Genomic DNA, 16317 nt, shown 5'->3' on the forward strand with positions numbered 1-16317 from the left:
GTAACTGTGGACTACTGGGTAACCAGAACGTGTCATCTGGAAAGCATCTATGGTTGGTCCCTATGCACATGAACCTGGTGGTGACTGGTGATAAAGGCATCTGTTACTGTGTCTGCATTACAAGCACAAAGTATTCATCAGAAACTCAGGACCAATGGAGAATGTGGAATGCATCCTGGGGTATCCATTTCTGTGCCAACACAGCTATAACTGGCTCAGGGAATGCTAGAGAAAAGGACTAATGCAGGTATGAACTCAGAGACTGTGGCAGCAAGCACAGGGCCTGCACAGGTGTAAGCCAACACTGAGGGGAAGTGGACATTGCTCCATATCCATAACCTGGAAGCTATTTCTAACTGATAACTTCTCTCAAAGCAAAAACTAGTATTTTCCAATGGACTCTCATTGGACATATAAACTGCCCTTAAGAGCAGGCTCCAAGGACACAACACAAACTCAATGGCATTTTTGGAAGACTTTGCAACTGACAATGTTTTGTCTGAGTATTTTTTTTACCCTACAGATATTTTGCGTATGTAGTATGGTTTCTGATGAGTTTTCTCTGGGTGTGAATGTATGTATCTCAGTGTCTGCATGTGTTTCTTATGATTTTTCTTTGGCTCTATTTTTCCTATTTGCCTTCGTTTGTTTTTATTTCTTCTTCTAATCATCTTAGATCCCTGCTTTTATTCTAATATAAGGATGAAAGAATAGGTGTGGATTTGGATGGGTGAGGAAATTAGGAGAATGTGGGAGGTGTTAGGGGATGGGAAACTGCAATACAAACATATAGTATAAAATTTTCTTAATAAGGGGCTGGAGAGATGGCTCAGCAGTTAAGAGCACTGACTGTTCTCCCAAAGTACCCGAGTTCAATTCCCAGCACCCACATGGCAGCTCACAACTGTCTGTAACTCCAAGATCTGATACCCTCACACAGACATACATGCAAGCAAAACACCAATGCACATACAATAAAAGTAAATAAATTATTTAAAGAAGTTTTTCTTAATAAAAACATTTCCCCTAAGAAAATATTTCAAGGGTGTGCTGGGGTGTAGGACTACGTGCCGTATGGTGCCAAATGCAGTCCTCCAAGCATGGCAGCTGTGACTATTCAAAAGAGGCCCAAGATCTGGCCAGTCCTTCCCTCACAGAAGGGATGGGAGTGTCCTCAGAGCCTCGCCTCCCTCCCAGCTGTACACAAGCTGCTCAGCTGCTCGTGGTATCAGGAGGTGGTAAAGCAGCTGTGGTGAGACTTTCAGTAATAGTTCTGGGGTCACCTATGTTCCTGTCACTAAGCCCAACACATTGCCCCGTGGTTAGTGCCCAATCTGACATGAGTAGACATTTACTCACACTTCCCCAAGAAAAGTTCAGGCAATAAATAGGAGCTTCCCAGTGCCCAGGACTCCCCAAGGTCAAGAAACGCTCATTTAGGCTAGTTATTGTATCAAGAATTTATTAGACACTTCAAAGAAGAGACCTGCACATTCCTTTGTTTCTTGTTCTCACTAAGCGATAGCAGCAGCTGAGTGGGACGTGAAGGACAACAGATTTCTGTCCCCCTACCTGAATGTGTGCTGCTGCCTCTGATCCTGGAACAACATGGATTTACAGTTGAAACAACAGCCAAAGAACCCCAAGTAACACAGCAAGGGTAGTGTGAAACTGTTGGCAGGGAAGGGCTGGATGAGTTAACACAATGACACTAGACAACATTTTTTTTTACAACACTATAATTATAAAGTTGAAGGCACATCTTCGGCAGAAATATCAATTACATGCTCATAAGAAAAAACAAACTAGACTACAGCAAACAAATATTGCACAAAGTTGTCCGCTCCTGTTTTGGATACTAACCAAAGTTTTACAATACATGGCTAAACATTTCTTTAAAAACACTAAAAACACAAGGTTGAGACACCTGGTTCTCACTACAAAAGACATTTATTATCAGCGTCATTAAATGAAGCTCGTGTGATTGAGAAATAAGAACTCAGGCTTTGTGTTTGATCTGGCTACTCATACCAGACTAAGGGACTTAAGAAAGTCAGTGTAAAAGCTGGTAATGCTCTGGCATGACTCTGTACTTTTATATTTGGTGAAGAGTTGTTTTTTAAAATATAGGAAACAAAATAACCCAAAGGAGTGATATCAGGAATGTGTTTATTTAAAAAAAAAAAAAAAAAAAGAATCTGTAACCAGATGCCTCATCCAAAGAAAATAACAAATTCGAGTAAAATAAATATTAAGGAAAAATAATTTTAAAACAGAATCTACAAGTAATGGAAAAATCCTCTACTAAAGCTTTTTGATTTTAAGCTGTATACACTCACATTTTTTGAAACATCTTACCTCTAGTGCTATTTCAAGCATTCTGTATATCCCAAGGAAGAATAATTTTTTAAGAAAAAATTAAAGCATAATACAAAATTATTTGTTCATAAGGCATCAAATTTAATTTCTTAAAATGTTGATACTAAAGTAGGAAAAGCAACATTTCTAGTCCACATCTGACAACTATACTTTTAAAACTACAATAGTAAATACTCTAGTTGTGTTTTAATCTTTAAATTCAAAAGGCATCTTTGGATATTTAAGCTAAAGGTGCCCCCTAGGTGAATCCGCAGTAGCACTGGACAACAAAGTGTCCATGGTGCCTTCTGACAGAGAGAATGGTTGCTGAGTGACTTCAGAAGAGTGGCAGAGCACGAATGAGAACCGAAACCAGATGCAGCTAGAAAAGAGTTTCCATTCTTGTGGTCTCTCTAGCGTGCGCGCACACCTAGAAGCATGCATGCTCTTACAAAGCCCATTCCCAGCAGTAAGTCAATACTTAAAGCTAGCGGCCAACTGAAAGCAATGCGCTTGACTCTCTCTACACGAGCCCCTCTCCTAGGAACACAGTTTCTCTCAAACTGAAATGCTATTCTCACTCCTCTATAATGATGTGGAGGCAAGAGGAGGCCTCAGTAGCACATGCATAACAGAAGGAGTAACTGGCTGAGGGCTGGGGGACTTCTATTCTCAATTTGGATCCAGAGCAAGAAAAAAAAAACCCTATTATACACCTCTAATATTAGTTGTTCCTTCTAGAAGTCAAGTTATGTTCTGGCGGCCTGCTAGAACTAAGAAACAAATGGTCAAACTCAAACTCGCAAGATGGCATAGGTATTGGTTTAAAATGGAGCTTAACTGGTTTAAAATGGAGCTTAACATACAAACTCATTCATACTTTATAAAAACAGACTTGCCTTTCTAGGTTAATAGCACCTTCATCAAAAGTTTCACCTCTCTAAGACAGCTGAGATACAAGTTAGGTCTTTTTCAAATCTGGAAAAACAGTGTTGAAGAATGTAAACGTTTTTTGGGTGTGGGATGTGAAGGAATAAGAGAGAAAGTGGGGGTGTGGAATGGAAAAACCCCATTCTACATTTCACTTTATGCTCTGCTAATATAAAAATGACTTTTATATTTCAATATTGACTTAAAAGGAGAAAATAACATTTTCAGAGCATAAATCATATATGTTAGGCATTGTGCTATTGGCTTAAAGTAGGACATGCAAATAAAAGATTAAAACTTTGTTTAAAATGTTTTGAACAAAAGAAAAATATATTTGACTACAAGATATAAACAAGGGATATTCTGATTTCTCTATTATACTTTGCTATGTTTCTCATAAAAGCAGTTTTGTGTGATAAGACTATTTTAAAGTCAATTTGATAAGTTATCTAAAACATAAGAGGTAACTAAAATTTTACTAAATTATAATACACCAGCCAAGTGATTGTATTCCAAAAGATGAATTTAGTTAGTCCAGGTACGTTTATATGGCATATATATGTTAAAATATTAGTGTTAATCTTTAAGGACCTTTCCAGTGACAGAGGCTCAAATGTTAAGTTTCTAGGCTGGGGCTGATGGACAGACCGCACTATGAATGAAGCTGAATTCAGCAGCAGAGAACGGAAAGCTAGCACGGGGCTGGGGGAGCTGCAGGAGGAACGAGAGAAGGAGAAAGACAGAGAACTCTGCAGAGCTTCCGGTCCTCTGAGCCACACGATATAATAAGAAAAGCAAGACTTCAGAAGAGCTGTCAGTTACAAAAGTGTTTTAAGACAGAGTCTTAGCGTACATAGCTCAGGCTGGCTTTGATCTTTTAATCTTCCTGCCACACTCCACGTGATTGTTTTCAGTTCCTTTTAGTCAAGGTAAAATCCACCTAAACTTGGCTCACTTGAAAGAAGGTGACAAAAGCCATCCTAGAGGCTCTTAGGAACTGAAGGACAAGGACCCAGGCATTGTAAGGTGAAAGCAAGCCTACAATAAATAAGGCACATCTATTTTCGAACAGTTGCAACTGTTTCCCTTCTAAACTAGATGCTTTGTACAGTGCTTTGAAAGCCGTTGTTCCCCAATGGGGCAAGGATATAGGCTCAAGAGAATCCTCAAGGTCGTGCTCTCAAATCTTCACATTTTAAAATCATCCTGTCTTTGGGCACTGTTTTTTGGTCAAAAGATGATCTGTCATATTAGCAACAAGTTAGCAACTTCTAACTATAGAGCTTGTTCTAAATTTGCTGCTCTACCCTCTGTATCCCTAATAAAACAAAACCTGCTAGGAATTCGTTGGGTAATGCTAGGTTCAGAGCTCCTGCCCTGAGAAAGATGTTTTTGCCATTAACAAACAGATCTAAGATAGAATCCTGAACATAAGAGCATGAGACTGACATGAGATCCTTCCATGACAGTGCTAAGTGTTGGGTCAGTGCACATGAACTTCAACTAGCAGCATCCCCTGAGGCCTTCCTTTCACAGTGTGGTGTCGTCATCTTCCCGGAAGTCTCCCACCAGAAGCGAGTGCTTGTCAGGTTCGCTGGTAACAACACTGTTGAGGGAGCGCTTGTCAGACAGTAGTGAGTTTATGGAGGCTCTGCTGTAATTGACAATCCGGTCCAGCAAACCCAGTCTTGGGGAATTCCTGGAGGCATCATCTATTCCAACGTGAACGCTGATTTCTGAAGGACTCCTCTGTCCTGTGTGGCTCCGGGAACGCATCTCATAGTTGTCATAAGTTGGTTTCCTGTAACTGGATGTAAGTTTGAAGCAGTCAAATGTTAACTAGATGCTTGTGTAGACAAATAAGAGGAGATTTCTTCAGTATGAGATGTGCAAAGGTGGCTCCAAAACCCACTTCTAAAACCTAGTATATGACACCGGACCCCATTTTGGGCTTCTGTCTACAATACACACACTACAGAAAATGTAACTACTTAGCTTTTCCTTTTGTTTTAAGACAGGGTCTTTACTATGTAGCTTAGGCTGGGCTATTTGGCCCTCTCGCCCCTTCCTCTGAGTGGATTACAAGTGTCTTTTTTTTTTTTTCAGTTTGGAAGCTGCTAATCTGTACTTCCTGTTTACACAGGTAATTAGTTTTTCTCCTTCTCAAGTCTCTGATGAGGTTGAAGACCAGATAGTTTAGTTTCACAATTAAGCTTAGCTGTTTAGGGGTTAAGATGCTTTTAGGTCTAGATAGATGTTTTAAGTTGATAGAGATGAGATATGATAGATATTGACTTACATTCAGAATTTTAGAACTCGCCAAGAAAATAAAATGCTTTCTTCAATGTTGCCAAATATAAATAGCCAAAACACTATGAATGTAACCTTAATATAATTCCTGATTGTTTCGTGGGTCTTCTTGCTGTATATAGTTTATTTTATATGTGTATAATAATATACAAATATATATATACACATAATAAAAAATAAGCCAGGGGTGGTGGCACACACTTTTAATCCCAGCACTCGGGAGGCAGAGGCAGGCAGATCACTGTGAGTTCGAGGCCAGCCTGGTCTTCAAAGTGAGTCCAGGACAGCCAAGGCTACACAGAGAAACCCTGTCTCAAAAAACCAAAATAAATAAATAAATAAATAAGTAAAATTATTTTTAAAAAAACAAGTGTACACCACCACACACAACTTGCTGCTATTTATCAATTACTACCTAATAATTCCTAAGAATTATTTAGACGTCTGGGAAGTTGGCTCAGTGGATAAAGTGATTGCTATACACAAAGGACAACCCAAGATAGGATCCTCAGCACCCACATGAAAGCTGAGTGTAGTGGCCTGCACCTGTCCTGCTGCTAGGGCGGTGAAGCAGGAGGAGCCTGGGGGCTTGTTTTCCAGTTTAGCTGAACTGCTGAACTCCAGGTTCAGTTAGAGACTCTGCCTCAAAATATAAAGAAAATAGAAGACACCAGATGTTGACCTCTGACCTCTACGCGCAAGTGTATACATGTACATACCTATGTGTACATGTGCGTGCATGCACCGGCACACGCACACACACACACACACACACACACACACACACACACACACACACACACACACACAGTTATTTTGGCATAACACACCAATACATCAATATAAGAATCAAACCTACTAACAAAATCTGGATGTTAGAAAGCATATGAAATACCAATATGAACAAGTCATCACACTTACAGTTTGAGGAAGAGGGAAGAAAGTACTACAGAAACAGATGAAGCAGCCATTGCTGCAGATCCCATCCAGGGTTGCAGAACCAAACCAATGGGCAGAAAAACTCCTAGAGACAAGCTTGAATTAGAGTAGGCAGTACTAAATGAATTATCAACACATTTCTAACATATGCACAACTTCTTATTTCTTCAGCATTTTATCCCTTGATTCTGGAAATTTGTGTGGGTGTCAATTTTTCCTTGTAAGAGTACTGTATAATATTCTTATTTTTATTTTTCAAGACAGGGTTTCTCTGTGTAGCCTTGGCTGTCCTGGACTCACTTTGTAGACCAGGCTGGCCTCGAAAAACTCACAGCAATCCACCTGCCTCTGCCTCCCAAGTGCTAGGATTAAAGGCGTCATAAATATTCTTGTGCATATGTCCTGTAGCCATGTTTAAGAGATTCCTAGGGTGCATCCCAGGGGAGAGACAGCTGCGTCCTGATAACTGTAGGTAGGTATTCTTTATTTCTCTAGCATATCGGAGGTCATGCTCTACTAATTCACACACACTTGCTTTTTCTGATCTTTCTTTTTCTGAGACAGGGTCTCACTATGGAGCCTTATCTAGCCTCAAACTCACAGAGGACTGTATTAAGTGCTGTCTTTCAAGTGTTGGGATTGACCTAGGCATGCAGTACCATACTTGGCCAACTTTAGTTAGTTTACATTTCAAACCATCAAGAATGAGGAGAAAGAGGTAACTACTTGTCACTGTTTCCTCGTTTTCATTAGTTCTCTCAGAATTTTATTTCTTGTCATTATTAATACCTAGAAAATATCTAAATTTAAGAGAGTCACTTTAAGCATTTGTGCTTTTTTTCTGTTTGTTTGTCTATTTGGTTTTTTGAGACAGGGTTTCTCTGTGTTAGCCTTGGCTGTCCTGGACTCACTTTGTAAACCAGGGTGGCCTTGAACTCACAGCGATCCACCTGCCTCTGCCTTCCAGGCGTGTGGCACTACACCTGGCTAAGTGTGTTGCTGTTTATTGTTCATATTTCTCTAATCACTCTGTCACTTGGTCTCTTAGTATAAAAGAAGACCTGCTGACTACAATAGAATATTATATGAAATTCAAAACTACATGGCAAGACCAAACTGAATGCAGAGTCAAAATAACGGGAAGGAAGTTTAAAATGGTAACAGTGGTTGTATTTAGGTAGTAAAATTATATGTAAATTCCTTTTATTCAGCAAAAATAAGTAAGTAAATAAACTATCTAGATGGAGAATGATATAAAGCAAGGTAACAAAATAGCATTTGGTTTAGGTGATCAATACAGAGTTTATTTTTAAGAGATTTATTTTAATTTTAATTATGTGTGTGTGTATTCCTGTATGTAGGCACAGGTTTTTCTGTACAATTTTTCAACATTTACTTAGGTGTGAAAATTTTCAAATTATAACATTGGAGGGAAAAATTTAAAGTATCAAAATATCTATAAATTCTTAGGCTATAATGAATTTTGTTGAACGTTACTGGTTTTAGCATTGCCTCTCATCACAGCAGCAGGGTATATGTCAAAACTAAACATAGTAAGTCTAATTTGTTCTGTATGCTAGGTGTCTAATGACTTTAGCCACAAAAGTCAAAACTGTTTGAAAAGTCACATACCAGCAGCGATGGGAATTCCAACCAGATTATAAATTAGAGCAAAGACAAAATTGATTCGAATCCTCTTGACTGTCTTCCTTGACAAGTCGATACTTGCCACAACATCCAGAAGGTCATTCTGAGAGAGAGAGAGATCGGTGATACTGGTGAGACTCTAACTCCACTGTGTACATCGGGGATTACATATGTGAATTAAACACAAATTTCAGACATTGCTAAGCCTTGAGTCAAGGTTGGAAGAAAAGTATTTAGAAACTTTTTTGAGGGCTCTGAAAATGCTTTCAAGGTTGTGGGCCAGTATAAAGACTGAATATTTAGATAATATCAGTGAATATTGTAGCAGATAGTTACATTATTGTTAAATCTTATTTTCACATCAGAGGCTTGTGATTCTCACTTGTACTGCTGGCCTGAGAAAGTCAGTGAGGAAGTAGTGAAAATAACTATACTGCCACTCAGTCTTCATAGCTAGGAACATAGGACTTGAGGCGGGACCGCTAAGTATGTTTATAGCACTACCACTAACCACGGCAGGCAATCTCTCACTGCTCCCGTCTCAGACCACAGGACCCACTCTTAGTGTATAAGTGCTGCCTGCTAACTGACTGCACCACTGGAGCCCCAGGACTTACCCTTATCAAAACCACATCAGCTGCTTCAATGGCTACATCTGTGCCCGTGCCAATGGCAATTCCAACATTTGCCATAGCCAGAGCTGGAGAATCATTGATTCCGTCTCCTACCATTGCCACACGTTTTCCCTCCTCTTGAAGCTGTTTCACCTTAGCAACTTTATGGGAAGGTAGCACTTCAGCAAACACCTTAGTAATGCCAACCTATGTGGAGAAAATCAGCTCAATTTCAGAAAGTAATATTGAGCACTGCAAATAAGGCTCAGCTCAGAACAAGGAGGCATCTTTTTTTCTTTTCTTTTCCTTTTTTTCCTTTCCTTTCCTTCCTTTCTTTTTTTGGTTTATCAAAACAGGGTCTCTCTGCAGTCCTAGCTATCTTGGACTCGCTTTTGTAGGCCAGGTTGGCCTCGAACTCACAGTGATCCACCTCCCTCTGCCTCCCAGGTACTAGGATCAAAGGCCTGCACCAGCACGCCTGGCTAGGAGTCATCATTTTTAATCAGCCACATGTTTACATTTGGAAAGACTCAAAATATCCAGTGATCATCATTCTTTTTTACATTTTTAAATTACGCATTTATTTTTATTTTATGTGCTAAGTGGTTTTGGCTGCATGCAAATCTGTGTGAGGGCATCAGATCCTCTTGAACTGGGGTTACAGAGGGTTGTGAGCTGCCAACTTGAATACTGGGAATTGAACCCAGGTCTTCTGGAAAAGCAGCCAGTGCTCTTAACCACTGAGCCATCTCTCCAGCCCTGACATTTTTATTTTTTAAAAGTTATTTATTTTTAATCTTATGAATGTTTTGCCTGTGTATACATAAGCACACTGTACATGTGTCTGGTGCTCACAGAGGCAGAACAGGGTGCTTGATGCCCTGCAACTGGACTTAAAGATGGTTGTGAGCCACTATGTGGGTGTTGGGAACCAAACCTGTATCCTCTGCAAGAGGAGCTAGTTCTTTACTGGCTGAGCCATATTTCTACCCAGCGAGCAACCTTCCTCACTGTTTGTATGGACAAAATGAAACTGTCTACAGGAAGACAGCATCCATCAAAGTGTGCACATCATCTGCTATGGAAAAATAAACTTTACCTATATTCTGCACAGACTCTTTCATGTCTAAATATGTCAAGGACATTTTTCATTCATTGCCTGTTTACAGAAATGAAAATTTCAATCCCAGCACTTGGGATGGAGAGGCAGGTGGATCGCAGTGAGTTCAAGGCCAGCCTGGTCTACAAAGTGGGTCCAAAACAGTCAGGGCTAACACAGAGAAACCCTGTCTCGAGAAAACAAAACAAAATAAAAAAGAAATGAAAAACTCAAAACTACATAAATGTCTACCACTAGGGGGATGGTAACATAAATTATGATCCATCCATATTATAGAATTCCATGCAGCAGTTTAGAACAAATGGAATAATTTTATATGCTAAGATATGAACAAACGTCAAGCACAGTGGTGTACACCTGTAATCCCAGCACTCAGGGAGGCAGAGGCAGGTGAATCTCTGTGAGTTTGAGGCCAGCCTGGTCTACAAAGTGAGTCTAGGACAGCCAGGACTACAAAGAGAAACCCTGTCTTGAAAAATAAGCAAAACAAAAAAGATATGAATAAAGATATATTGTCTTGCATGCACACACACACCCTACATACATACACACTAGGAGAAAAGGCACTCTAAGTTTTTAAATTGAAAAATGTTGCCAGGTGTGGTGGCGCATGCCTGAAATCCCAGCACTCAGGGAGGGAGAGGCAGGTAGATTGCTGTGAGTTCGAGGCCAGCCTGGTCTACAAAGTGAGTCCAGGACAGCCAAAGCTACACAGAGAAACCCTGTCTTGAGAAACCAAAAAATAAGTAAGTAAGTAAATAGAAAGAAAGAAAGAAAGAAAGAAAGAAAGAAAGAAAGAAAGACAGACAGACAGACAGACAGACGATGGAGATGAAACAAATGTAGGTTAGGAAAAATGGTATGTCAAAGAAGAGTTTCACTTGGCATCCAGAATGGATCAGAGAGGACCCAGCAGGTAGCTGCTGCCATGTTAACAGCAGGGAATATTGAAGGTCTGGCTGTTGCATGATTTTTTGTTTGTTTGTTTTGTTTTTTTGACACAAAGTTTCTCTGTGTAGCCTTAGCTGTCCTGGACTCTGTAGATCAGGCTGGCCTCGAAATCACAGAGATTCATCTGCCTCTGCCTATTAAGTGCTGGGATTAAAGGCATGCGTCACCGTGGCTGGTCTGTTGCAGGATATTTGATCATATAGTGAATCCCAAGATTGTGTTTACAGAAAAAACCTGTTTCTAATTGTGGTGTGGCTCAGCTCTAGGACATCCCTTTAATCTAAGAGCTTTCTGCTTGACTATTGTAAACAGAATTAAATAAAGTCAACCATAGGTCAAGAGGTGGAGCAAGCAACCAGTTGATAGGAAGTGAACATAGGAAAAAAACAGAGAGTAAGAGAAAGGCAGGATGGATAGAGAGACACACAGGAAATAGAAGGGAAGGGCCTTGAGTTTGAGGAGTTTTTAAGACAGTGTGGAGAAGGAGAAGGGGCTTTTTCCTTCTGGGATATCTGCTGAGTAGGAAGGTCATGTGGGTTCTTTCTCTGCTTCTCTGAGCTAGCAGGCTTTCACCCCAGCATCTGGTTCCTCGGTCTTTACTGATAAAATGGAACGTTTCAGATTTTGTTAAAACAAACAAACAGACAAATTGGCAGCACTGCTGAAAACTATGTGCATCATTTCAAAGGAAGCATCAACAAAAACCAGAGAGCAGCGACGTCACTCAAACATCCCACAACCTCTTCACGTACATCAGTAACATACAAGTACCTTCTACTATACCATGCTGATTGGATTTAAGCAGTTAGGGATGTCTACTTGATGATAATGCAAATAATAAGTAATGTGACTTTCTTAGCACTTAAATGGAAGGAAAAATTGTATATTTACAGTGAGATGTTAGCAATGTGTCTGACCCAATAAGTAAGTAAACCAGTTAATTACCTGAGAAGCAATGGATCGAGCTGTTTTACTGTTGTCTCCAGTCATCAGAACTACTTCTAAGCCCATAGACTTCAGAATGTGGACAGCAAGCTCTGCCTCAGGCTTCACAGTGTCAGCGATGGCTATCAAGCCACACAGCTCATCTAATACAGGGGCAGCAGAAAAGACAGTTGGGTTGTGGTGAACAAGGAATAATAGTACAGTAGAATAACATTTGAGAAAGAAATGAAGTTTGTCAAGTCACTGAGGGCTGGTTTAACTCGAAACATTCTGATCTCACATGCAAACTTTATATCACATGTTGTGTGATAAGCTTCCGTATTTGGTTGGGGAAAATTCAGAGTAAAGTAGGGATATTTAATGAAAGTAGTAGTAAGAAAATATTCTTCTGTTTGAAAAACAAAACTAAAGGTGGTGTACGCCTTTAATCCCAGCACTTGGGAGGGCAGAGGCAGGATCTCTGTGAGTTCAAGGCCAGCCTGGTCTACAAAGCCAGTCCAGGACAGCCAAGGCTACACAGAGAAACCCTGTCTCAAAACAAACAAACAAACAAACAAACAAACAAAAATTAAAGAAGAAAAGAAAAAGAAAACTAAGAGGGCGGAGAGATGACTCAGTGGATAAGAGCACTTGTTGCACAAGCATGAGGACTCAAGTCCAAGTAACCTAATACTGGGCAGTAGGATCAAGACAGGATCATTGTGGCTTGCTGGCTATCAGTCTACTTCCAGGTCATTGAGGGACCCTGCCTTAAGCAAATAAGGTAGAGAGTGATAGGGTAAGATACCTACTGTTCTCTGGCTATCATGTGCATGTGTGTGTACATATTTCACACACCCGCACTGCAATGGAGTAAAGTGTTATTCTCTGTTTTTTCTTGTGCCTAAAATTATGAAGTCACTATCTTTATACTTAGCAAGGATTATAAATGTTGAGTAAATAATCTCAGAACTGGAAATTTATCCTATCAAGTAGGAAGCATGTAAACTATTATGTATGCTTATTGCAGTATTATGATAAAATATCAAGAATCGTTTGGGGCCAGCAGGATGTCTCAGTGGGTTAGAGGGGTTGCCTGACAACCTGAGTTTGATCTTCAAGATCCAAATGTTGAATGGAGAGAACTGACTCCCATAAGTTGTCCTTTGACCTCTACCTATGCACTGTGGAACACATGTGCCCTCATATAGACAGACAGATACATATACACAAACATACAAGTGAAGAGAGAAAAAATATCCAAAAACATGGGAATGATTATACAGCATGTAGATTAAAATAACATTCTAGAATTATGGGGTGTAGTCCTATATACAATCCTGTATTTGGTCACCAAAACTGCAGAAATAAATATATAATACAACTATATGGCAACAATGGAAATATTTCAAGTAAAACAAACCACAATAAAATAGTATGTGTACAAAGAACCTTAGTTTTGTATGTGTAAAACTACAGTTTGAACTTAGGCCCCAGAGCTTGCTTTTTTTTTTTTTTAGATCTATCTCAGTATGTAGTCCCACATACTCTCAAACCCAGTCTTCCTGCCCAATCCTCCCAAGATGCTCATAACCACAGCTAAATTTTTTTCCTTTTTTTCTCCTAGCACTAGCTATGAAACCCAGAGCTTTAAGCATGCTAGGCAAGTACTTTATTGCTGAGCTACATCTCCAAAAGGATTTTTTTTCCAAGATAGGGTTTCTGAAAGGGTTCCAATTTTTTTTTTTGAGATTTAATTTGTATGTATGTAAGTATGCACACATGTATGCCTATGGATACCAGAAGAGGTGGAGAGATCATCTTCTGCAGCTAAGATTACAGGTAGCTGTGAACCACCCAACATGGGTGCTACAATTAAACTCTGGTCCTCTGTAAGAACAGCATATACTCAGCCCTGGCTGTCCTGGACTCACTTTGTAGACCAGGCTGGCCTCGAACTCAGGGATCTGCCTGCCTCTGCCTTCAAAGTGCTAGGAGTACAGGCATGTGCCACCATGCCCTGCACAAGATTTGAAATTATTCAATTTTACTGACATAAATTTTACATATAAAAAGTACATTTAGCGCCAGGTGTGGTGGCACACCCCTTTAATCCAAGCACTCAGGAGGCAGAGGCAGGTGGATTTCTGTGAGTTTGAGGCCAGCCTGGTCTGGTCTACGAAGTGAGTCCAGGACAACCAAGGCTAACAGGAAACCTTGTCTCAAAAAACAAATACAAAAAAGAAGAAGAGGAAGGTAGAGACAGGAGGCTCAGTAGTTCCAGGTCTTTCTCACTGCATAGTGAGTTTGAGGCCATCTTGGGATACACGAGGCTTCATCTTAAAAAAACAAGAGACTTGGGAGATGGTTCAGAGGTAAAATGCTTGTCACAAAAACATGAGGACCAGAGTTTAGATGTGTAGAACCCAGGTAAAAAGCTGGATTGATTTAGCTGTCTGCCTGTAATCTCAGCACTGCAGAGGTAGAGACAAAGGTTGACTGGAAAAAGTTGGCTGGCTAGACACTAGGGGAAACTAGAGTTCAAATTCAGCAAAACACCTTGCCTCAATATATAAGGTTAGGATCCATTAAGGAAGATACCCAACATCAGGCCTACATATACACCTGCACCCACATACATGTGAACACACACAAACATATGCATGCACACCACATAGACACAAATCCAAGAAAGTAAAAATAGTATTATATATATATATATATATACAAAGATATATAAATATATCAACATACCAGGAATAGAATACATGAAATTAAAACTTGTGCTATTTTACTGTTATTACTTCTCTCTCTCTCTCTCTCTCTCTCTCTCTCTCTCTCTCTCTCTCTCTCTCCTTTTTGAGACAGGGTTTCTCTGTTTAAATCCTTGACTGGAACTCTCTTTGAAGACCAGGCTGGCCTCGAACTCACAGAGATCTACCTGCCTCTGCCTCCAAAGGCTGGGATTAAAGGCGTGCGCCACCATGCCCTGCCCATTTAATTTTTTCTAAATCCATGATTAACTTTCAGTCAAGGAAAGAAAATAACAGAAGTGAAGAGATGCAAGAAAACTTTTTTTTTTTGAGACATGGTATCACTATGTAGCTTTGGTTGGCATGGAACTTGCTACATAGACCAGGCTAGCCTTGAATTCACAGAGATCTGCCTAACTCTGCTTCTCAAGTGCTGGGATTAAAAGATGTACAGCACTATTAGGCTTGGCTGCAAAGTTCTTTTTTAAAGTTTTAAAACTTTTTTGGTGTTGGGAATTAAACTTAGGGCCCAACATGAGGTTGTTTTGCCTCCCCCAGCTGAATTTAGTGTTTCGGGTTTTGTTTTGTCTTTTTTAGACAGGGTCTCATGTGGCACAGGTTAGCTCTGAACTCACTACAGAGCCTAGTCTTCAACTATTGCTTCTACTTCCTAAATGCTGGAGTTACAGGCATGTACCACTATGCCTGTCTGGCTTGTTTTCTGAGATAGAGTCTTCCTGTGTCATTGTTAAAGTCACAATTCTCCTACCTCAGGCTCCCAAGTGCAAACAGCTGGTGAGAAAAGCCTGAATTATTTTTTATTGAATTAATTTATTCCAATTACATCTAAATTGTTATCCTCTCACTTGTCTCCTCCCATTCCTCCCTCCCTCCCTCTTCCACCCCATTCCCCTCCCCTAGGACTGTGACAGAAGGGGACCTCCTCCCCCACCATACGGTCACAGCCTATCAGGTCTCATCCTCATAGCCTGAAAAGCTTGAATTATTAACAATCATATTTTGCTAATATTTTAACTTTGTGTTCTATTCAAACCTCTTTGAAATAAACCTCAGAGTTAAGTTTCACAAACACATAAAACAACAAGGGAGCTCACAACTATGTCAGTATATTTCAGGGACACTTTACCATCGATTGTCACCAAGACAGCAGTCCGGCCTTTTCTTTCGTGTTCAATCATGGAATCATCTACATCACTGCTTATAACAAGACCATTTCTAATCATCCATTCCCGGTTACCAATGAGGACTTTGTACTGCTGAGTATGAACAGCATCTAGAAGTACAAAAATACCATTCAGTGACCTTATGTAACCGTTAAATCCATCTCATGAGGCAAGGTCTCCCTACTAACTTACAGGCTCTACAGTGCACTTTTGGTAGATATACCTCTAAGAGTGATTTTCAAGTTTTCCGTGAATACATTCTGCTCTTTCATACCTCTGAGCCCATGTTGTTACCGAAACCCAAATGTCCTTAACCTTTCTCTGCAAATAACAAAGTCCTTCATACTGTACAAGAGCCAGATCAAGAGCTGGGGATATAGCTCAGTGGCTGAGTGCTTTCCTAGCATGAGTGAGGCTCTAGGTTCAATCTCCAGCAGGGAGATTGCGGGGGGGGGGGTGAGGGGGACAGTAAGAATATATTAGTTCAGAGGTTCCCTTCTTACTGACGTTTTCTCTTTGACCTTCCACCACAATTCAAATACTTAGTGTACATCAGCAGATGAAATCGGCTGCATGTAAATATGCAA

At 40.1% G+C, this 16317-nt stretch overlaps 1 protein-coding gene across 4 annotated transcripts in view; it reads right to left on the reverse strand.

The window, feature by feature from the left end:
- Nucleotides 1-2179: 2179 nt before the first annotated feature.
- ATP7A (ATPase copper transporting alpha) overlaps nucleotides 2180-16317 on the reverse strand; it is a 117997-nt gene continuing 103859 nt past the window's right edge. For all 4 annotated transcript variants that reach the window (XM_084789861.1, XM_084789863.1, XM_084789860.1 and 1 more), the window contains 6 exons: nucleotides 15694-15840; nucleotides 11815-11957; nucleotides 8802-9005; nucleotides 8170-8287; nucleotides 6520-6622; nucleotides 2180-5095 (listed from right to left, as the gene is read on the reverse strand). In XM_084789861.1, coding sequence (XP_084645987.1) covers nucleotides 4819-5095; nucleotides 6520-6622; nucleotides 8170-8287; nucleotides 8802-9005; nucleotides 11815-11957; nucleotides 15694-15840 — 992 coding nt within the window. In that variant the 3' untranslated portion in view covers nucleotides 2180-4818. The remainder of the gene's footprint in view (nucleotides 5096-6519; nucleotides 6623-8169; nucleotides 8288-8801; nucleotides 9006-11814; nucleotides 11958-15693; nucleotides 15841-16317) is intronic.

The sequence above is a fragment of the Acomys minous genome (genome assembly GCF_964271855.1).
Source record: "Acomys minous genome assembly, chromosome: 7".
Lineage (NCBI taxonomy): Eukaryota > Metazoa > Chordata > Mammalia > Rodentia > Muridae > Acomys > Acomys minous.